Source organism: Neoarius graeffei, chromosome 5 (assembly GCF_027579695.1).
Source record: "Neoarius graeffei isolate fNeoGra1 chromosome 5, fNeoGra1.pri, whole genome shotgun sequence".
NCBI classification, from domain to species: Eukaryota; Metazoa; Chordata; class Actinopteri; order Siluriformes; family Ariidae; genus Neoarius; species Neoarius graeffei.
In genome coordinates, this window is record NC_083573.1 from 97,268,340 (window position 1) to 97,291,897 (window position 23,558).

Consider the following 23,558-nt stretch of genomic DNA (forward strand, 5'->3'; position numbering starts at 1 on the left):
CAGGGTCATGAGGATGCAACAGGATGTAGATATTTGGCAGGATAGAGAAAGTGATGATGAGCCAGCAAAGACAGTAAATTTGGAGCACTTTATGAAGCCTGCACATCACATGTACTTGAAACAAATAGACAACACATTATCGAGTGAACATATCATCACCCAGTCATCACATCATCACCCAGTCACCACATCAGTGTGCAATCAAAACATCAGCACTTAGTGATCAAATCAGTGCAAAGTTACCACATCAATTCCCAATCACAACATCAGAACCAAATCATCGACACCCTCTACAAGGAGGATAAGCCACAGAAGGTCATTGCTGAAAAGGCTGGCTGGAAAAGGTGCGCAAGCCACAGGGATGAGCACAGCCTTGAGATGATTGTCAAGAAAAGTCGATTCAAAAGCTTGGGAGAGCTTCACAAGGAGTAGACTGAGGCTGGTGTCAGTGCATCAAGGGCCACCACACACAGACATCTTCAGGAAAGGGGCTACAACTGGTACATTCCTGATATCAAGCCCCTTCTGAACCAGTGACATCATCAGAAGCGTCTTACCTGGGCTAAGGAGAGAAAGAATTGGACTGTTGCTCAGTGGTCCAAAGTCCTCTTTTCAGTAAATTTTGCATTTCATTTGGAAATCAAGGTCTTAGAGTCTGGAGGAAGAGTGGAGAGGAACAGAATCCAAGGTGTTTGAAGTCCAGTGTGAAGTTTCCACAGTCTGTGATGATTTAGGGTGCCATGTCATCTGCTGGTGTCGCTCCACTGTGTTTTATCGAGTCCAAGGAGATTTTAGAGCACTTCATGCTTCCATCTGCTGGCAAGCTTTATGGAGATGCTGATTTCCTTTTCCAGCAGGACTCAGCACCTGCCCACAGTGCCAAAACTAGTACCAAATGGTTTACTGTCCATGATATTACTGTGCTTGATCAGCCAGCCAACTCGCCTGACCTGAACCCCTTAGAGAATCTATGAAGTATTGTCAAGAGGAAGATGAGAAGCACCCGACCCAAAAATACAGACAAGCTGAAGGCTGTTATCAAAGCAACCTGGGCTTCAATAACACCTCAGCAGTGCCACAGGCTGATCGCCTCCATGCCATGCCTCACTGATGTAGTAATTCATGGTAAAGGAGCTACAACCAAGTACTGAGTGTATAAATGAACATACTTTTCAGAAGTTGAACATTTATGTATTGTAAATCCTTTTTTGATTGATCTTAGGAAATATTCTAAATTTGAGAGACTGGATTTCTGATTTTCTTGAGCTATGAACCATAATCATTAAAATTAAAATTAAAAAGGCTTGAAATGTTTCACTTTACATGGAATGAATATCGAATATATGAAAGTTTACCTCTTTGAATTAAATTACAAAAGAAATTTACTTTTTCACGATATTGTAATTGTTTGAAAGGCACTATTACAGTCACCACATCGGCACCCAGAGACCACATCAGCACAGAGTCACTACACTGACACAGTAATCAATGAACACACAGTAACCAGACTGACACAGAGTTTCCACATCAGCAGGACTCATTCACCACATCAGCACCCAGTCGCCACATCAGTGTGCACTTAACACATCAGCACCCAGTGATAAAATCAGTGCACAGTCCCCACATCATCGCCCAATAACCACATGCACCACATCTGTACAGTTATCACATCACCACCCAGTCACCATATCAGCATATTGTCAAAACATGACAACACAGTCTCTACATCCACACCCAGTGTCATGAAACAAAATGGTTTCTGAACCTTAAAATGATTAACCCTTAGTAACTGTTACTCACATCTAAATTAAACAAAGTAAAAATAATCCTGGGGCGGCACGGTGGTGTAGTGGTTAGCGCTGTCGCCTCACAGCAAGAAGGTCCTGGGTTTGAGCCCCGGGGCCGGCGAGGGCCTTTCTGTGTGGAGTTTGCATGTTCTCCCCGTGTCCGCGTGGGTTTCCTCCAGGTGCTCCGGTTTCCCCCACAGTCCAAAGACATGCAGGTTAGGTTAACTGGTGACTCTAAATTGACCGTAGGTGTGAATGTGAGTGTGAATGGTTGTCTGTGTCTATATGTGTCAGCCCTGTGATGACCTGGCGACTTGTCCAGGGTGTACCCCGCCTTTCGCCCGTGGTCAGCTGGGATAGGCTCCAGCTTGCCTGCGACCCTGTAGAAGGATAAAGCGGCTAGAGATAATGAGATGAGATGAAAAATAATCCTTTAGAAATGTTCAGCAGAAATGAAGCTCACAGGCGTCTCTTGGAACAATGAGTCTTTACTGCAGTAGCAACATGGCAACAGCAAGAGTTCATCTCATCTCATTATCTCTAGCCGCTTTATCCTTCTACAGGGTCGCAGGCAAGCTGGAGCCTATCCCAGCTGACCACGGGCGAAAGGCGGGGTACACCCTGGACAAGTCGCCAGGTCATCACAGGGCTGACACATATAGACACAGACAACCATTCACACTCACATTCACACCTACGGTCAATTTAGAGTCACCAGTTAACCTAACCTGCATGTCTTTGGACTGTGGGGGAAACCGGAGCACCCGGAGGAAACCCACGCGGACATGGGGAGAACATGCAAACTCTGCACAGAAAGGCCCTCGCCGGCCCCGGGGCTCGAACCCAGGACCTTCTTGCTGTGAGGCGACAGCGCTAACCACTACACCACCATACCGCCCCCAGCAAGAGTTCAACCAAGATAAAGTCTGAAAACTGCCTGCTCATTGATTGCTTTTTATACTCTACAAAATCGCTGCCTCAATCTCCTCATTTCCCAGGGCTGCATGTTTGATTTTCCCACCATTATACCTGGCTCTACCGCGAGTTAGGCTAGTGGTTAGCGTGTCCGCCTCTCAATTGAGAGATTGCGAGTTCTACTCGTGGTCAGGTCATACCAAAGACCATCATAAAAATGGTACCTACTACCATCTGGCAAGGCACACTGCAATACAGATGCAAGTGGGGAAGTCAAACTCTTGCGGTTACCAGAAGACCTGCCCCCCCCCACTGTAACCCAAGTTGTATAGGCGAGAGGCCGAGGGCTATCGAAATGGAGATCGGTCCCATATGCCTTAAAGAGTTGGTTAGTACTGGGACAGGAGACTGCCTGGGAAGACCAGATTCTGGTGTGAGAGGGACTTTGACTTGATACCTGGCTCTATCATGCTTACTTCTTTATCTCAGGCCTGCATGCCTCTTTTTTACTTCAGCCGCGATGGAGTAAGCAGGGCGAGGTATTGTAATCAGTGTGGTTTGTTTGTTTGTGTGTTTGTCTGTAAACGATCTAGCATCTAGACGGTTGCACCGAGTGACTTCAAATTTTCAGGGTAGGTGGGCAATGGTACATAGATTACCTGATTAAATTTTGGGGGTAATCGGGTCAAGGTGAAGGTCAAGGTCACCAGAAAGGTCAACCTTTCGGTCAAAATAACATATTTTTCCATTATAACTCAAAAACGGTTGCCGATAGACAGATGTTTACTATTATGAGCATATAGGAACTCCCATATGGCCTTTCATTTGGCACCATGATCTTTGACCTTGAGTGACCTTGAAAGGTCAAACTCAAGATCACGAATTTTCAGAGGGCTGTAACTTGAAAACGGTCAATGGTAGACAGATATTTACCATTATCAACTTATAAGAAGTGCCATATGGGCTTTCATTTGGAACCATGATATTTGACCTTGAGTGACCTTGAAAGGTCAAATTGAAGGTCATGGGTTTTCAAAGGGCTTTAACTTTAAAATAGTTTATGATAGCCAAATGTTTAGCATTATCAACATATAAGAAGTCCCATATGGGCTTTCATTTGCTGCCTTGACCTTTGACCTTGAGTGACTTTGAAGTGTCAAACTCAAGGTCATGGATTTTCATAGGACCTAACAGTTGATGATTGAGAAATATTACCATTATCAACATATAGGTATAAAATAAGTGCTGCTGGGCAAGGTTTGTTTTGCCTGGAAACAGTTGTTCCCCATTGTGATTAGTTCCACTTTTCCCACAGTTCTTTCAGTTCCTCGTTTCCCTCCATCAGCACACAGTCATCACATCGGCACCCGATCACCACATCAGAACCCAGTCAGCTTTGAGTTACCACAACACAACCCAGTCATCACATCAGTACCCAGTCACTAGATCAGCACCAAGTAACCACAACAGAACCAAGTCACACCATCAGAACCCAGTCACTAGATCAGCACATAGTCACCACATCAGCACCGAGTAAACACAACAGAACCCAGTCACCACATGAGCGCAGCAATGATATCAGCACCCAGTCACCCCATCAGAACCCAGTCAGAATATCAGTGAAACAACTTTGTACTCACATCCACGTGCATCCAAACATTATACTTCTTACAGATGTCTGAGATGGCGATCAGAGGATCAAATGCTCCATACACGGTTGTTCCCGCTGTGGCACTGACAAAGAATGGTACATAACCCTGAGAAAGAAAGAAAGAAAGAAAGAAAGAAAGAAAGAAAGAAAGAAAGAAAGAAAGAAAGAAGCATGCAAAAAAGCAAGCAAGAAAGAAAGCAAGCAAGCAAGAGAAGAAAGAAAGAAAGAAAGAAAGAAAGAAAGAAAGAAAGAAAGAAAGAAAGAAAGAACAAATTAAACAAACAAACAAAAACATGAACAAAATGCAGTGAGGTATAAACAAAAATAAATGCAAAATAGAACAGAACAGAATGATAAAAGAAAGGACATAGGATGAAGAAAGAAAGGGAAAAGAATGAAGAAGGCAGAAGAGAATATAAAATGATGGATGAAATGAAATTGCATATAATACAATGATGAACAAAAGGTAACAGTGTAAAATTGAAGAGAATGATGAAAGCAAAGACAATAGAGAAGAATTGAATTGAAGAGAATATAATACAATGATGAATATATTAAATACAATATCATGATTAAAAACAGAATAGAATAGAAAGCAAGAAAGGAAAGAGAAAAGAGAATGAAAGTCAGTGAGAGTTGATGGTGACATTAATGTGTGTATCAGATGAGGGGATTACGTCAGTTGTGCTGTTCAGTGCATTTCAACTGTAAAGGTCAGACAAGATGCAAACTGATCAAGCAAACTTAATACATTTCTATAAGAGTGTGTAAGTGTGTGTGCGCACGTGTGTGTGTGTGTGAGACTTTCATTACCTTCTGCTTGGCCTCCACTATCCTCCTCTCCAGGTCAGAAGGGATCAACTTTCCCCTGCGAGAGACAAAAGCACCATTTTACCTCTGGGGCCATGTGTGATTGTCATTAAGACATGTGCAAGTGTATTCCTCAATTCTCCAGCCACGCACAAAACAGCACGATGGAATATCCAGGCTCACCTCTCATCAGCTTTGATACAAATCACACTCTCTGTTCCTATTCCCAGAGCTGCAGCTCCCTTCTTGATGGAGAAATGACTCTGAAATGAAGAACAGAGTCTTTCAGTCAAAGGTTAGAAGAAGTTAAATGGACAACAGTCTATGGCAGGGGCATCAAACATACAGCCATGGGTCAGGACCAGACCAATAAAATAAATGAATGAAAAAAATGCAACGAGAATCTCTATTTTAAATTTAAATCATCTTGGCATTGCAATTGTGTTGAAAGATAAAAAAAGAGCTTGTCTGTTGTTCCAGAGCAATCAAACTATAGAGGTTCAAGTCATGAACTCAATTAGTGACAAAGTATACTAATCATTTGCAATTCTTCAACAGCAAGTTAAAAATCTGAGTGCCAAGAAAAAAAGACAGTAATAAAATGAAGAAATATGGGAAGAATAGAATGACAAAAGAAAGAAACAACTGAACAAAACTGACCAGAATAAAAAGAACAGAATGACAAGAGAGTGAATGTATAGTATGGTGATAGATGATAGAAAGAATCTGTACAGTCAAATAGAATTGTGTAGAATAGAACAGAATAACAAAAGAGAGAAAGTATAGAATAGAGTGAGACAATAAATAAACTATATAAAGTATAGTGTATAAGAAAATAGAATCAAATATCATCAAATGATGAAAGCGTGAAAGCATAGAATGATGCAAGAAAGAAACTGTAGAAAGTATAGAACAGAATAGAATAGAATAGAAAAATGATGAAATTGTGAAAGTATAGAATAGAAAGATGCAAGAAATAAACTATAGAAAGTGTAGAATATAATAAAATAGAATAAAATATCATCAAATCAGGAAAGAATGAAAGTATAGAATAGAATGATGCAAGAAAGAAACTGTAGAAAGGAAATAATAGAATAGAATAAAATGATGAAAGAGCAAAATTATAGAACAGAATTATACAAGAAATAAAGCATAGAGCAGTATAGATATAATGATGATGAAAGTGTGAAAGTATAGAATCGAATGATTCAAGAAATAAACCATAGAAAGTGTAGAGTATAAGAAAATAGAATAAAATAGCATCAAATGATGAAAGAGTGAAAGCATGGAATAGAATGATGCAAGAAAGAAACTGTAGAAGCAACAGAATAAAATAGAATAAAATGATGAAAAACCAAAGGTATTATATAGAATGATGGTAGAAATAAACTATAGAATACCATAGAACAGTATGATGAAAAAAGAATGTATAGAATAGAATAGAATAATGAGTGTGAAAATATAAAATAAAATAATACAATAAAAAAATATAGAATAGAATAGAACAATGAAAGACCAAAGATGTTAAATAGAATGATGGTAGAAAGAAATTAAAGAATGTCATAGAAGAGTATGCTGAAATAAATTATAGACAGAATAGGATAGAATGATGAAAGTGTGAAAGTATAGAATGGATTGATACAAGAAACAAAGTACAGAATAGAATGCAACAGCATGAAATAAGGGAAGAGTGAAAGTATAGAATTGAATAATGTGAGAAACTATAGAATAGAACTGAAACAAAAAGAATGACAAAAGTAGGAAAGTATGAAATAGAACACAAGAAAGTATAGAATTGCATAGAAATAATTAGAATGATGCAAGAAAGAAACTGCAGAATACAACAGAAATTAATAGAATGATGAAAGAGAAAGTATAAAATAGAATGATGCAAGAATTAAAGTATGGAACAGACTAGAAAAATAGAATGATGCAAGAAAGAAATTATGTGAGTAGAATGATAAAAGAGCAAAAGTAAAAAATAGAATGATGCAAGAAAGGAATTGTGGAAGAGAATAGAAATGAATAGAACGATGAAAGAGCAAAAGTATAAAAAGAATGATGCAAGAAAGATATAATAGAATGGAAATGAATAGAATGATGAAAGAGCATATAAAAAACAGGATGATGTAAGAGAGAAAGTACAAAATAGAATAGAAACAAATAGCTTGATAAAAGAGGGAAAGTATTAAATAGAATGAAAATGAGTAGAATGATGAAAGAGTGAAAGTATAAAATAGAATGATGCAAGAAAGAAAGTATAGAATTGAATAGAAATGGGTAGAATGATAAGCAAAAATATAAAATAAAATGATGCAAAAAAGAAAGTAGAATAGAATACAAATGAATAGAGTGATGAAAGAGAGAAAGTATAAAATACAATGATGCAAGAAATAAAGTATAAAATAGAACTGAAATGAGTAGAATGATGAAAGAGCAAAAGTATAAAAAGAATGATGCAAGAAAGAACATATAAAATAGTATAGAAGTGAGTAGAATGATGAAATATTAAAGTATAAAATATGATGATGCAAGAAAGTATAGAAAAGAATAGAAACAAATAGAATGATGAAAGAGCAACAGTATAAAAAGAATGATGCAAGAAAGAAAGTATGGAATAGAATAGAAATGAGTAGAATGATGAAAGAGCGAATGTAAAAAATAGGATGATGTAAGATAGAAAGTAAAGAATAGAATAGAAACAAATAGAATGATGAAAGAGTGAAAGTACAGAATAGAATGATGCAAGAAAGTACAGAATATAATAGACATGAATAGAATGATGAGAGTGAAAGTATAAAATAGAATGATGCAAGAAAGAAAGTATAGAATAGAAAGATACAAGAAAGAAAGTATAGAATTGAATAGAAATAGAATGATGAGAGCAAAAATATAAAATAGAATGATGCAAAAAAGAAACTGTAGAATAGAATACAAATGAATAGAGTGATGAAAGAGAGAGCATATAGAATAGAAAATTAATTAATAGAATGATGAAAGAGCGAAAGTATAAAATAGAATGATGCAAGAAAGTCTAGAATAGAATGATGAAAGAGTGAAAGTATAGAATAGAATAGAAATGAATAGAATGATGAAAGAGTGAAAGTATAAAACAGAATGATGAGTGAAAGTATAAAACAGAATGATGCAAGAAAGAAAGCTTAGAATATAATAGAAATGAATAAATGATGAAAGAGTGAAAGTATAGAATAGAAATGAAATGAATAATCAAGGATAGAATCAGGGGGAAATGGAGCAATAAACTTTGGGCCATAAACTCCGCTACTGATTAAATGAGTGAATGATCTGCAGTTACAGAAAAGTTTTTTTTTTTAATCTTTCCAAGAAAATCGGAGCAGTTCCTTCATCTTTACTGAGGTAGAAACACCAGTGTGTTTAACACTAAAATCATATATAATGGTGAAAATCTAACAACTTTCAAAGGTAGCTGAGAACAGATTAACTCAGTGAGTTGCTCGCAGGGTGGCAGAAACAGTGGTCAGTTTGTAATCGTACCTTCGACATCAGTGATGTAGTGATTCTATCTCACTCACTGCTTTTCAGCTCACCACAGCTGTACAGAGTGGTGATTAGAGTTACCGTCACCTTTCTGTCTGATTATTCTCCTCTAAACTCTCACCAACAAGGCGTGTGATCCTTTTAGCTCAGTGTGACGTGGCCTAAAATGGGTTCAACCCCTGTGGTTTAGAGCATTGTGTTTTCAAGGCAACAAATATATTTTATTTTTATTGAAATTGTCTCTAAATAAGAGTCTTAGCAAACTGCTGCGAATGAAACGGCAGCTCGTGGACTTATCTGCTAGACTGAAGGTCAGGATTAACTTTGGCTATGGTGTTTCACAGCAACATGGCTCTGTGAATCGTGGATCTGTGATTTTTGTATCGTGATATGGTGCTCTGAATGCGTAAAAAAATAAAAGTAATGAAAAAGATGAAAACAAGATAAAAATATCTGTACATGCTCGGATGTGAAGGCCACCAGCTTGGGCACTGATGACATTCCTTTCTCTTTGACTTCAGGAAACATCTTGTAGCGAGCCAGCAACATGGCATACATGTTAGAAATGGCGCCACCTGCAGGAAGACGATGCATTTCAGTTACAAATCCAGACTGCACCGAGTTACTCTTTAAACTGCTACAACTGCAGTCTCTTTCTTTCAATTCTCCACAGCTTATGTTTATCACGCTAAGAGTGAGTCAGACATATTAATGATGTCCTGTAGCACTGCGGTGATTAGAGATACAGACCGTGAAATGTTGTTTGCATTACGTTAGTGTCCACGAGCTGGACTGAGGCTCATAAGATCTTCTGTTTGCCTGTACAAATGACTGCGGTGCCCTCGACAAGTTAATGTTGGTCCTTGTTTAAACTTGAGCTTCCTTCGAGCTTAGGCATGACTCAATCGTGGCTTGACTATGGCTCGACTACGATCCAAGGAAACGTACGAACATCGAGAACCTTCTGTCCTGAAAGCCAGGAGGTGGAATGAACAGCTTCTTTAAGCTAAAGGTGGTTTGAGACTGTATGAGATGATCCTGATAACATCTTTCAGGTGTGATCATGTCTTTTCTCCATGTCAGAATTTATGATAAAGATCCACTAAAGGTAGATCAAGTGTATGTTGTTTGTGTCATCAATCAGCGTGATCTTCAAAGCATGTTTTGCCATCACCATGACAGTATTTGTAGCTGTCCATCAGTTTGGTGCCATCCTACGGCATATTCAGAGTGGTGGATTTTAGATTAGCGTCTTAGCAACGTTCATATAAAGAGATTTTAATCCAAAATTTCAGCTTTTTTCTCAGCTGTCATCGGTCATGATTGTATTAAACTGACCCCTAGTAAACATGCATGGTGCTGCACTGTTGCCTCACGGCAAGAAGGTTCTGGGTTCAAGCCCAGTGGCCAATGGTGGCCTTTAGAAGAAGAAGAAGAACAACAACAACAACAACAACAGCAACAAATTTCTTCATCACACATACACTTGTGAAATTCCTCTCTGCATTTAACCCATCTGAAGCAGTGAACACACATGTAAGCAATGAGCACACACACATACCCAAAGCAGTGGGCAGTCATGTTAACAGCGCCCGGGGAGCAGTTCATGGGTAGGTGCCTCACTCAAGGGCACCTCAGCCCAAGGCCGCCCCATGTTAACCTAACCGCATGTCTTTGGACTGTAGGGGAGACTGGAGCACCTGGAGGAAACCCACGCAGACATGGGGAGAACATGCAAACTCCACACAGAAAGGCCCAAGTCAGCCACTGGACTCGAACCCAGAACCTTCTTGCTGTGATGCGACAGTGCTTCTGTGTGGAGTTTGCATGTTCTCCCCATATCTGTGTGGGTTTCCTCCTACAGTCCAAAGACATGCAGTTACAGTAGGTTAAGTGCTTACTCTAAATTGTCCATTGATCAAGCTTGGAGAAGGACGGGCTCCGCCAAGTTTAAATGCCCTAGACACACCAATGATGGACTGTTAAAATGTCATCAGTGGTGCCCCTATAGGCCTTGCTGGCTATGGGAAGAAGAAAAACATATCTCATTATGGTTTTTTTTTTTAGCCAGTCACCTGGTAATTCAGGGGCGGCACAGTGGTGTAGTGGTTAGTGCTGTCGCCTCACAGCAAGAAGGTCCGGGTTTGAGCCCCGTGGCCGGCGAGGGCCTTTCTGTGCGGAGTTTGCATGTTCTCCCCGTGTCCGCGTGGGTTTCCTCCGGGTGCTCCGTTTTCCCCCACAGTCCAAAGACATGCAGGTTAGGTTAACTGGTGACTCTAAATTGACCTTAGGTGTGAATGTGAGTGTGAATGGTTGTCTGTGTCTATGTGTCAGCCCTGTGATGACCTGGCGACTTGTCCAGGGTGTACCCCGCCTTTCGCCCGTAGTCAGCTGGGATAGGCTCCAGCTTGCCTTTGACCCTGTAGAAGGATAAAGCAGCTAGAGATAATGAGATGAGATGAGACCTGGTAATTCCCATCCAACAGCTTCCAAATGGGAATGCTGAAAGCTGTCATGTGATTCACCTAAGACACATGTGGCATTTTCAGGATTCTTGTCATCTCCCAATAAGGCAAACACTTCCTATGACACCCCTATATTGTGCATTCTAAAGCCACCGATTTTGACTCATGACCAAATAATTATTTAGTTAAACCTGGCCAAAATTTATACACGGTTTAAAACAGAAGACCAGCCTCTTCTCCAAGCACAATAATGAGCATATGATTTGTTCCTGTACTTACTCATTGTACTAACTCCTCTCTCACAAGGGTTTTAACTTTATTTTAATCTTAGCTCCGTATTTAAATAATATTGGCTGGCTTTTTTTTCATGGTATATCAGATATATTCCCTTCAGCTAGCATGATACTGAACAAGTCGAAGACAAGTAGCTGAATGGAATATATCTGATATACCACAAAAAAAGCCATTATTATTATCTCATCTCATTATCTCTAGCCGCTTTATCCTTCTACAGGGTCGCAGGCAAGCTGGAGCCTATCCCAGCTGACTACAGGCGAAAGGTGGGGTACACCCTGGACAAGTCGCCAGGTCATCACAGGGCTGACACATAGACACAGACAACCATTCACACTCACATCTACGGTCAATTTAGAGTCACCAGTTAACCTAACCTGCATGTCTTTGGACTGTGGGGGAAAACGGAGCACCCGGAGGAAACCCACGCGGACACGGGGAGAACATGCAAACTCCACACAGAAAGGCCCTCGCCGGCCCCGGGGCTCGAACCCAGGACCTTCTTGCTGTGAGGCGACAGCGCTAACCACTACACCACCGTGCTGCCCATTATTATTATTATTATTATTATTATAATACACTCTCTTTTCCAGTTTTTCAATGTCTGTTGGTATGCTTTTCTCTTGTAATCAGAGGGGAACTGTCAGGGCCTTCTAGTCCTTCAGAGAAGCCCAAACATATCAACATTTCAAATGTTATATTTGATTTCTTTCATTCTTTCATAATTTCATTATAATTATTCTCTTCTAATTCTAATTTGGCCTCATTTTCTATCAAATGTGCCTCAGAAATGAAAGGGTAACTGTCCTGAAAACATTAAAATCGAGTTATCCAATGAGATTGTTTTGTTTGTTGTGTCTAGGCTGAGAAGAGTTTAAAGCTGCTCACTCATTGGTTAACCAATCAGATTTTGATTCATAATGAGAGGGAGGGACCAAAAATGTATCACCTTCGGCCTTCTCAAAGGCCAACGTGAGCTTAACTGTGAGTCAGGGCCATCAGCAGAGCAGTGAAGTCACCTTCCAGCCGGTGTAGCGTTCATCAGTATTGTTAGCGAATGCTAATAAAGCGGTCAAGCCAGTGCTATCTATTGAGAGCAAGTAGCCCAGGCTAACAACCGAGAAACTAAGATTTCTGTCTCCAGACTCTTCTTCCACGCTGCATGCTCGCGATAGTATTTTTCACTCAGACTTAAGGATTCGTTTCCCTGTGTAATTTACTGAGTTACTTTTAAAATCAACATCGACAGCTACACACAACGGAGCAACCTGGCAGCTTGACACTAATCCCTTACTAAATCCTTTACCCTGTTGCTGTTTTGGTGTCTGGCTCAGTTTTGGCTGAGCTCAAGTCCCAGCTCTAATAGTAACGGTTCGACACTGATTGTAAATATGCAGGAAGAATATCTAATTAAGTTTTGAGAGTCTTTCAGGTGTTCAATGCATCTTTCTCTTTCCTGGTGAACAAAGAAATGCTTGTGCGCATGCACAGCAGAAAACTTTCTCATTGGATATTTGCATCAGCTCCGACATGTGACGTCATGTTGTCTTGACAACATGCAACATCATAAACCATATTCAGCACTCATTCTCCATTGGGTAGAGTGATGTAATACACGTAGGATAAGCGAAATGCTAGCAATATTGCATGCTGTCAAACCAAATGAATGAAACCCGCTAGAAGGGAATAGAACACGTTTTTATTCCATTGAAAAAAGTGTCCTGTATGTATAATAATATCAGACAGACTCCAAACCACTTCTGTAAGGTCCCCTGCTTAATGTTTTCAATATAAATAGAAATGTTAAAGCTGCTTCATCAACAATACATACAAATACAATCTCAATATCAGTCAAAAGGCAGGGTTAATCTCACCAGGTGAGAAGATGCCATCCCCGCGGCCATCCTCCCAACCAATGATCTCTCTCATCTTCTTCAGCGTGACGTATTCCAGCAGGACAAACACAGGAGCCACCTCATAAGTAAACCTGTACATCATATAACATGAACCAGTCAGGAAAGGCACACCGGAATGGAGACATTTCAGGTCTTGAAAATGGTGTGTGCATATATATATATATATATATACAGTACTGTGCAAAGGTCAACATCAACACGCGCCACCATTTTGTTTTTCCCTACTCACAGTATATGAGCTGATATCTTAGTAGTAGAGTAACCAATCAGAGCACACGATTGCACCTTATATCCAGTGAATGTGGATAGAATAAAAATGATTATACACACAGTGCTGTGCAAAAGTCTTAGCCCCCTATTCTTTTTTTTCATACAGACTTTCTTATAGATTTCTTTTTTATGACTTCTACATTATCAAGTCAGTACAAAAACATTTTAGAGTCCAAACGTTCATTTTCCAGCACAAAATTAAATGTAACAGAAAAAAAAAATGTGTGTATCGGAGCAGCATATCCCATAAGAGAGCACTTTTCAGATTAAAAAAGAAAACATAACAAAGGCTACTGGGTTTTGGTGCAAAATGAAGAAGCGAGTGTGACAGTCAAAGTGTCCAGAAGAACTGTGGCCGGTTCTGTAAGATGCTCAGTAAAACCTACAGCTCATTTCCGCATAAAACTGCACTCACTGGACCTGAGACTACTATTTTTGTGGCTACTGTACTGCTTCATAGAGGTGGAGCCACTATAGGTGAAGCCACTATGTCATCGTGTTGTAGGAATGCAAGAATGAGTGTAACAATAGCGCACTGCACATACGCATAAGCATTACAATCACCAGAACAGTGAATTGTGATCTCGCGATACGAACAGTTGATCTCGCGTTATCAAAGAACGAGAGGCAAAGCCACAATGTCATCATGTTGTATAAGAGTGTAAGAATGAGTGTAACAATCGTGAAACTTCGTAACCAATCAGCACTTATCCTGCTCGAGTTCGGTTACCCGTTCTACTTCTTGATAAACTTCAGAACCAATCAGAACCAGAAACGAAATAAGAGAAACCTCGATATAACTTTGTAGTATCAGAAGATAATCAGCAGATAAAAAGATAAATGACATTCACCTCATGGTTTGCCAAGGCTACTGATTCGATATCAAGTACGGTAAGTGGTGTTTATTTTAAGAAAATGTACCTTTTGATTATCACAGCTTTTGTTTGGTCATTCTGAAAGGTCATATGAAAGGGTTTGTAAGTTTCTTTGAGCTTTTTGGCAGATACTTATGCCAAGAAGTCCAGCCATTCAACAAAAACTTGAGAACGCAGCAAAGACAACATTGGAATCTTTTGAGTGATCCGCTCGGTTTGCAATTACAAAAGTCCCATGTGGGAATAAATCAGCTCTTCGTGAAAACTGAGAGTAAAAGTTAAAAGTGTAACTGGTCAAACTTCTGTGATTCACTTTAAATTTTTAAATTTATTTTTTATTTTAGTCTCTGCGGCACGGTGGTGTAGTGGTTAGTGCTGTCGCCTCACAGCAAGAAGGTCCGGGTTCGAGCCCCGTGGCCGGCGAGGGCCTTTCTGTGCGGAGTTTGCATGTTCTCCCCGTGTCCCCGTGGGTTTCCTCCGGGTGCTCCAGTTTCCCCCACAGTCCAAAGACATGCAGGTTAGGTTAACTGGTGACTCTAAATTGACCGTAGGTGTGAATGTGAGTGTGAATGGTTGTCTGTGTCTATGTGTCGGCCCTGTGATGACCTGGCGACTTGTCCAGGGTGTACCCCGCCTTTCGCCCGTAGTCAGCTGGGATAGGCTCCAGCTTGCCTGCGACCCTGTAGAACAGGATAAAGCAGCTAGAGATGATGAGATGAGATGAGATTTTAGTCTCTTGTGAAACAAAATGTGCTCATTAGTACAAAATAATGCTTCAAAGACAATTAATGAACAAGTGCTTTCTTACTCTTTTGAAAATAGATCTAGTTCACAGCACTGGATTTTGAACAAAACACAGTAAACAAAATTGGTCACCAAAATACTCCAAGTCCTGATGCTGCTCACAGCTTGGTGATGCTTGCAAGAGATGAGGCGAGTATAAGTGATAACATGTATATATGCGATATTTACTGTATGGACATGGGATCAGAAAACTATTTTATTTATAAGCAGTAGCCACATGGACTCATAGGGTACCTATTTTTAATCTGCTAATTACTAAATTCAAATTATGCGTTACTACACCTTATTGCATCTTACTGTGTTTGGCTACATTGTATAATTACATACTGTAATTTACGTATACTGCTGTTTATATGCCAATATGCTGCGTTTAAAAAGGTTATGTATATTATTTATTTATTTATTTTTATTTTATTGATATGCTGCTGTGATTTGAGCCCTCAAACAGTGTTTCGTTGAATAGTAATGTGAAATTACAATAAAGAATCCATCTACGAAAGGAACGACAACATTAGAATGAGTGCGTTAATATAAACCCTGTGATTTACAGTGGTACTATGGTCAGAGCTACTGTTCTGGAAAATTTATCAACACTTTTGACGAACCAGAATCCAGAATTCAGTGATGTTATAAAACCTGCTGGTGATTAAAAAAAAAAAAATCAATTTTTTCAATTTGATCTACAGTGTTGCTTCACACAAGTCCTAAAAGTAGATAAAGAGAACCCAGTTAAACAAATGAGACAAAAATATTATACTTGGTCATTTATTTATTGAGGAAAATGATCCAAAATTACATATCTGTGAGTGGCAAAAGTATGAGAACCTTTGCTTTCAGTATCTGGTGTGACCCCCTTGTGCAGCAATAACTGCAACTAAACATTTCCGGTAACTGTTGATCAGTCCTGCACACCAGCTTGGAGGAATTTTAGCCCGTTCCTCTGTACAGAACAGCTTCAACTCTGGGATGTTGGTGGGTTTCCTCACATGAACTGCTCGCTTCAGGTCCTTCCACAACATTTCCATTGGATTAAGGTCAGGACTTTGACTTGGCCATTCCAAAACATTAACTTTATTCTTCTTTAACCATTCTTTGGTAGAACAACTTGTGTGCTTAGGGTCGTTGTCTTGCTGCATGACCCACCTTCTCTTGAGATTCAGTTCATGGACAGATGTCTTGATATTTTCCTTTAGAATTTGCTGGTATAATTCAGAATTCATTATTCCATCAATGATGGCAAGCCGTCCTGGCCCAGATGCAGCAAAACAGGCCCAAACCATGACACTACCACCACCATGTTTCACAGATGGGATAAGGTTCTTATGCTGGAATGCAGTGTCTTCCTTTCCCCAAACATAACGCTTCTCATTTAAACCAAAAAGTTCTATTTTGGTCTCATCCATCCACAAAATGTTTTTCCAATAGCCTTCTGGCTTGTCCACGTGATCTTTAGCAAACTGCAGACGAGCAGTTGTGATCTTTTTGGAGAGCAGTGGCTTTCTCCTTGCAACCCTGCCATGCACACCATTGTTGTCCAGTGATCTCCTGATGGTGGACTCATTAACATTAGCCAATGTGAGAGAGGCCTTCATTTGCTTAGAAGTTACCCTGGGGTCCTTTGTGACCTTGCCGACTATTACACGCCTTGCTCTTGGAGTGATCATTGTTGGTCAACCACTCCTGGTGAGGGTAACAATCGTCTTGAATTTCCTCCATTTGTACACAATCTGTCTGACTGTGGATTGGTGGAGTCCAAACTCTTTAGAGATGGTTTTGTAACCTTTTCCAGCCTGATGAACATCAATAACGCTTTTTCTGAGGTCCTCAGAAATCTCCTTTGTTCGTCCCATGATACACTTCCACAAACATGTGTTGTGAAGATCAGACTTTGATAGATCCCTGTTCTTTAAATAAAACAGGGCGCCCACTCACACCTGATTGTCATCCCATTGATTGAAAACACCTGACTCTAATTTCACCTTCAAATTAACTGCTAATCCTAGAATTTCACATACTTTTGCCACTCACAGATATGTAATATCGGATCATTTTCCTCAATAAATAAATGACCAAGTATAATATTTTTGTCTCGTTTGTTTAACTGGGTTCTCTTTGTCTACTTTTAGGACTTGTGTGAAAATCTGATGATGTTTTAGGTCATATTTATGCAGAAATATAGAAAATTCTAAAGGGTTCACAAACTTTCAAGCACCATTGTATTTTTGTAGTATAAAATCCTGTCCTCTTGCTTTTTCTTTTTCTCTTTAAGAACAATTCCATCACATCTACAGCTCTCTGTATATACTGTATTACCATTTTGATTAGCTTCCATGAAATGAAACCGCATTTTATTTCCATTTGAATTTTCTTCCCTGAATACTAGTGATAAGGGAGTGATGGAGGATGGTCACGGCCTATGCCTTTCATTTCCATTCCTTTCAGTTTATATCAGAGAGAAGGTCTTTTCATCATTGTTGTTATTAGGAACTCACATGTTGGTGTTGGCAGTGGATGTGAGCCAGTCAGCAGCGAGGCCGACCATGTCTAATCCAGTGGAGAGCTGGTTGAAGTACCTGGGATGAGCTAGAAACAGCCGGAAGAATGAAAATAAAATTAAATGATCGAATCCTTCACAGATGCGTGATTTCTTCTTAATTTTTTAAAAAATTTGCTGTGTTAGGTTTCACTGACTGCTAGATTTCTATTGGTGCTTGAATCAAGTTCGTGAAGGTCACACTGCAGCTTTTCAATGTCAATTGACCTGGAGTTGAATGTAAATTAGTCCACAGAACTAAAATTTCACACCAGATTTACAAAAAATGTCACTGATTTTCTTCATACTCATGCACAGTATCCTGATAAATAGCAATCGAATGTTAATTATCAAGCATGTTCATCGCACAGCTGATCCAAATTTAGCCACGTCCATAAAAATCCATAAAAGGCAAAGCTGACAGGGCTGAAAATCACAAAATCACGACTGAAAGAACACACTGTCAGTGTGGTGTAACTTTCCTTCTGTTAAAGATATAAACATCAACCACACAACCACTAATATATCACCATTATCCAAACTAACACCGAGTACTGAAAGCTGAAAGGCTAGCTATAAAAAGTTCACAAATTCATCACTGATACACATCATATAAACACAAATTTGATTCGTGGCCTGTTGCTACACTGAGAGGCCCACCAATCAGAATCGAGTCTCCTTCTACATGTGCTGTATTTGATACCACATCATTTTCACAACAGTTACAGGAAAGAAAGCACAGTCATGTCTGAAAGTATGTTGGAGAATATCTAGTGCATTCAATAAATCCCACAATGCATTGCAGGGACTACTATGGGTTTAAATGTTATCTTGTTCAAGCACATTTGATTGGCTGCCAGTGACTACAGTGATAAGCTGACCAATCAGGATTCAGCACTGCTCACTCACTCACTGTTTCAGTAAGAGCTTATACTGGGAACACTGGCTGTGAGTTGGGAGTACATCCTGGATGGGGAGAACCTGGAGGAAACCAAGTCAGGATGTATGTGGAGGGGATGTTTCAATGCTACCTCCATAAATACATCAATCAATAAATCAATAAAGTGCAATTCTGATTACTTTCAAGGACAACCCTCATGGACTCACTACAGCTGTGCTCATTCAAACACCACCAAACACCAAAATTAAACAGGGTTTAATTACCAAACTAATAAACCCACCATCCATCCATCCATCCAACTAATCACTGTTACCAATAAATCAATAAACCCACCATCCATCCATCTATCCATACAACTAATCACTGTTACCAATAAATTAATAGACCCACCATCCACCCATCCAACTAATCACTCTTATTAGAAAATTAATAAACTCACCCACCCTCCCTCCCTCCCTCCCTCCCTCCATCCATCCATCCATCCATCCAACTAATCACTCTTACTAATAAATTAATTATCCATCCAGCTACTATCCAGCCATCCAACTAATCACTCTTACTCATAAATTAATAAACCCACCCACCCACCATCCACTCATCCATCTATCTATCTATCTATCTATCTCCAGCATCCCACCCACCATCCACCCATATCCAGCTATCCAACTAATCACTCTTACTAATAATCAACCCACCCACCATCCATCCATGGAATCACTCTTACTAACAAATTAATAAACCCACCATCCATACATACATCTAAATCACTTTATTAATAAAGTAATGAACCCACCATCCATCCATCCATCCATCCATCCATCCATCCATCCAACTAATCACTTTAATAATAAATTAATAAACCCACCATCCATCCATCCATCCATCCATCCATCCATCCAACTAATCACTTTAATAAATACATTGCTAAACCCTTCACCATCCATCCAACTAATTACTCTTAGTAATCACACGCCATTAACTCCACATTCATTTACTCCATTTCCCTCGTAAAAATCAGCACAAATAATATTTTAAACCAAAAGATTCAACATTCAGAACCCCTTTGATGCAACCCGCCTGGTCACGTGACCCTCCCCACGCCCCACCTGTTTTGATGGCGTATTTGAGCGTGGCGCGGCAGCTGATCAGAATATCATCCAGGGTTTCGGGCTCATCCGACAACTCCCAGTTGTTCCTCTGCAGCAGCTCGTTGGGATAATGGAAATCAATCACTTTGGTCGACCTGTCGAAAGACTCCACGACGTAGGCCAGCAGAATGTTCACCACCTCCTGCAGGAAAGTCATGGTCTTCAGGTCTCCGTCTAACGCGGGGAGAAGATCTGCAGGAGGAGGAACAGACAGGCTGGGGATCAGACCACAGCGTTCACACAGCGGCGCGCCGTGCTGCGCGAGACACCCAGACATTTCCGCTCGACCTTGGGGAGGAAAACTGAAGGTCGCAGAGGGAAGAAAACACAAAGGACCTTTTCCGATCAAAATAAAAACGAAACTCGCCCCTGATAGCACGAGCTCTTCAATTTCCTTCTCAAAATCGCCCAAAGGATAAAGAATGATGATACACAGGAGATACACAATAACCGCCTTCATTCCGAGTGGCGTCTCAGTGCATCAGGGATTTACCATTATCATTTATTATAAATAAGACATCAATATACAGTGAGAATAGGGATTTGATCAAATCTAATCGGAGGGAGAGATAATAATAATAATAATAATAATAATAATAATAATAATAATAATAATACGCTTCAGACATGTAGAGGCTATATTTTTCTTGAGAATAAACATTTAGTTGTTTAAAAAATCTAGATAGATAGATAGATAGATAGATAGATAGATAGATAGATAGATAGATAGATAAAATAAATAGTGATATAAATAAATATCCAGGCAGCTTTGAGATATGCCGTGAGATAATAAAAGTAAAATACATATAATAATAATAATAATAATAATAATAATAATAATAATAATAATAATTGATGATGATGATCATCAATTATTTTCTCAAGTAAAACTTCAGTGATGCAATTTCCGAAAATGTAAATAACTGTAATATTTTTAAACACTGTATAAAATAAGAACATTATAATTTGTTTATAATTTGTCCGTTATATTAAAATCTCCTGAAACGAATACTGTTTCATGTTTATGTTTAATATCCGTGAACAAATTATTATTATTCCGTGTATGATGTGGCGAGGACTCTCTCTCTCTCTCTCTGTGTGTGTGTGTGTGTGTGTGTGTGTACCTGTAGAGTAGAGCTCGGAGAAGCCCAGGTGTGTTTTGGAGCAGGTACAGGGTTTGGTGTTGCAGCTGCAGGTTTCCGTTTCCCGTTTCTCAGCTCCATCCGCGCTCTTCTCCACCTCTCCAACATTCAGCAGCGCTGACAGAGGAGCATCATCACCATCATCATCAGCAACAACAACAACAACAACAATAATAATAATAATAATAATAATAATAATAATAATAATAATAATAATAACTGAATGATTTATTTGAATATGACTGAAGCGCTTCAGAACATCTCTCTCTCTCTCTCTCTCTCTCTCTCTCTCTCTCTCTCTCTCTCTCAGTTTCTTATTTCTCTCTCGTTTCTCTCTTCCTGATTCTCCTCTATCCTCCTTTTTCTTTTCTCCTTTCACTACCTCCCTCAGCTGCATTGCTGTGCCCATCTATCTATCTATCTATCTATCTATCTATCTATCTATCTATCTATCTATCTATCTATCTATCTATTGTCAAACGTTGCCATGCTTAAAATAAATGACAGTCAAAAGTAGACTGAGAATCTCTCTCTCTCTCTCTCTCTCTCTCTCTCTCTCTCTCTCTCGTCCTTTTGTCTTTCCTCACTTCTCTCTTGTCTCCGTCTTTCTTTCGGCTGCTTTATCTTTCTTAATTTTTAACCTCTCCTTTTTCTTTTCTCCTTTCTCATGCGTTGTTATCTATCTATCTATCTATCTATCTATCTATCTATCTATCTATCTATCTATCTATCTATCTATCTATCTATCTATCTATCTATTCGATGTCAAATGCTGTCAGGGTTAAAATAAAGGACTGTCAAAAGTAAAAAAAAAAACAACAACAACCCAAAACTCTCTCTCTCTCTCTCTCTCTCTCTCTCTCTCGTCCTTTTGTCTTTCCTCACTTCTCTCTTCTCTTTGTCTCTTTCTTTCTTTCGGCTGCTTTTTCTTTCTTAATTTTTAACCTCTCCTTTTTCTTTTCTCCTTTCTCATGCACTGTTATCTATCTATCTATCTATCTATCTATCTATCTATCTATCTATCTATCTATCTATCTATCTATCTATCTATCTATCTATCTATCTATCTATCTATTCGATGTCAAATGCTGTCAGAGTTAAAATAAAGGACTGTCAAAAGTAAAAAACAAAAAAAACCAAAAAACCCAAACTCTCCCCCCCGCAGTGAGCTGTTCCTGTAAAGCGTGCACTGAGTTATGACACATTTCTGCGGTTTACTCACAATGATTTATTCACACGAATTTACAGAATGCATGCAATAAAAAACACTTGATATTTTTAGTATTTAGAATTAATTAATTTAAAAACTGTGTGTATATATTATATAAATTATATAAATTCTGAACCCACCACATAATTTGGATCCGATGCCTCCGGTGAATTTCTGAGCTGCCGCTTGGCACCAAGCCCTGGCTGTGACATTTAAACACACACACACACACACACACACACACACACACACACACACACACACACACACACACACCTCTGAATTTTAAAGGTCATTCAATCACAGTGTTTAAAATTCGTTTCTTTTTAATTCTTCTTGTTTAAAGGTGTGTGTGAGGGGAGAAAAGGAAAAAGCGTCGAGTTAAAATTCTCAATAATAATAATAATAATAATAATAATAATAATAATAATAATGTTTGATTTCTGCACACTGTCGCCTCGATCATGCACACATAAACACAAATAAACCACTTCATAACATTAATAACATCCGCCCTGGATCTCAGCTCTATTATTATTATTATTATTATTATTATTATTATTATTATTATTATTTCCTCCCGATGTGAGCAGTAGACCTCTTTTCTCCTTCATGGAGCATCCTTTCAGCCCGTGCTCGGCTCGTGTCCTTACCCGTGACGGGGCTTTGACCGCCGCTGTCTCCGCCGGGTTCTGCGCCCAGAGACCAAAAGCCGTGTGAAGCCATGGCGCAGAAAATGAAATAAAAATAATGAAATTAAATTAAATCTCCAGCGTTTTTTTTTTTAATTAACTCTAGGACGCGCAGAGACGAGCAGCAGCCATCCGGGCCGGGAGAGACAGATCCACGGGACGGACGGGTGGAGGAGACAGAAAATAAATAATCATAAATAAAATAAATAATGGGGAAAAAATAAAACAATAAAAAGGGTTGAAATGCCTTCAGTGGCTCCTCCACCCAGTGCGTCCGGCTGGAAGGGGCCACATTTACCGCGCGCCCGGATGGATGGATGGATGGATGGATGGATGGATGGATGAACTCTCTCTCTTTCTCTCTCTCTCTCTCTCTCCTTTATTTTCTGATGTCACGCACAAATTATTCAATCAGCCCGACTTTAAAAAATTCGTGGATTATTCTCTCTGACGCAATTTATCCGTAATCTGTCTTGAGAAAGAAATCAGGAGGCGACCGGTGACGCCACCACCATCATCGCCATCACCATCTTCATCACCATCTTCATCACCATCATCGACACCGCGTGCGCGCGCCGCCGTCGCCACCGGTGCGTTCACGATAAGCGCGCTGTGCTGCTGGTGCG

The 23,558-nt window shown here is 39.5% G+C and overlaps 1 protein-coding gene across 1 annotated transcript in view; it reads right to left on the reverse strand.

The window, feature by feature from the left end:
• Nucleotides 1-22,966, reverse strand: part of gad2 (glutamate decarboxylase 2) — a 60,901-nt gene extending 37,935 nt beyond the window's left edge. The window contains exons 1-10 of the mRNA XM_060920739.1: nucleotides 22,894-22,966; nucleotides 22,381-22,443; nucleotides 21,013-21,147; nucleotides 19,847-20,080; nucleotides 17,799-17,889; nucleotides 13,316-13,428; nucleotides 9,142-9,257; nucleotides 5,347-5,426; nucleotides 5,167-5,221; nucleotides 4,343-4,459 (exon numbers count right to left, since the gene is read on the reverse strand). Coding sequence (XP_060776722.1) covers nucleotides 4,343-4,459; nucleotides 5,167-5,221; nucleotides 5,347-5,426; nucleotides 9,142-9,257; nucleotides 13,316-13,428; nucleotides 17,799-17,889; nucleotides 19,847-20,080; nucleotides 21,013-21,147; nucleotides 22,381-22,443; nucleotides 22,894-22,966 — 1,077 coding nt within the window. The remainder of the gene's footprint in view (nucleotides 1-4,342; nucleotides 4,460-5,166; nucleotides 5,222-5,346; nucleotides 5,427-9,141; nucleotides 9,258-13,315; nucleotides 13,429-17,798; nucleotides 17,890-19,846; nucleotides 20,081-21,012; nucleotides 21,148-22,380; nucleotides 22,444-22,893) is intronic.
• Nucleotides 22,967-23,558: the final 592 nt, after the last annotated feature.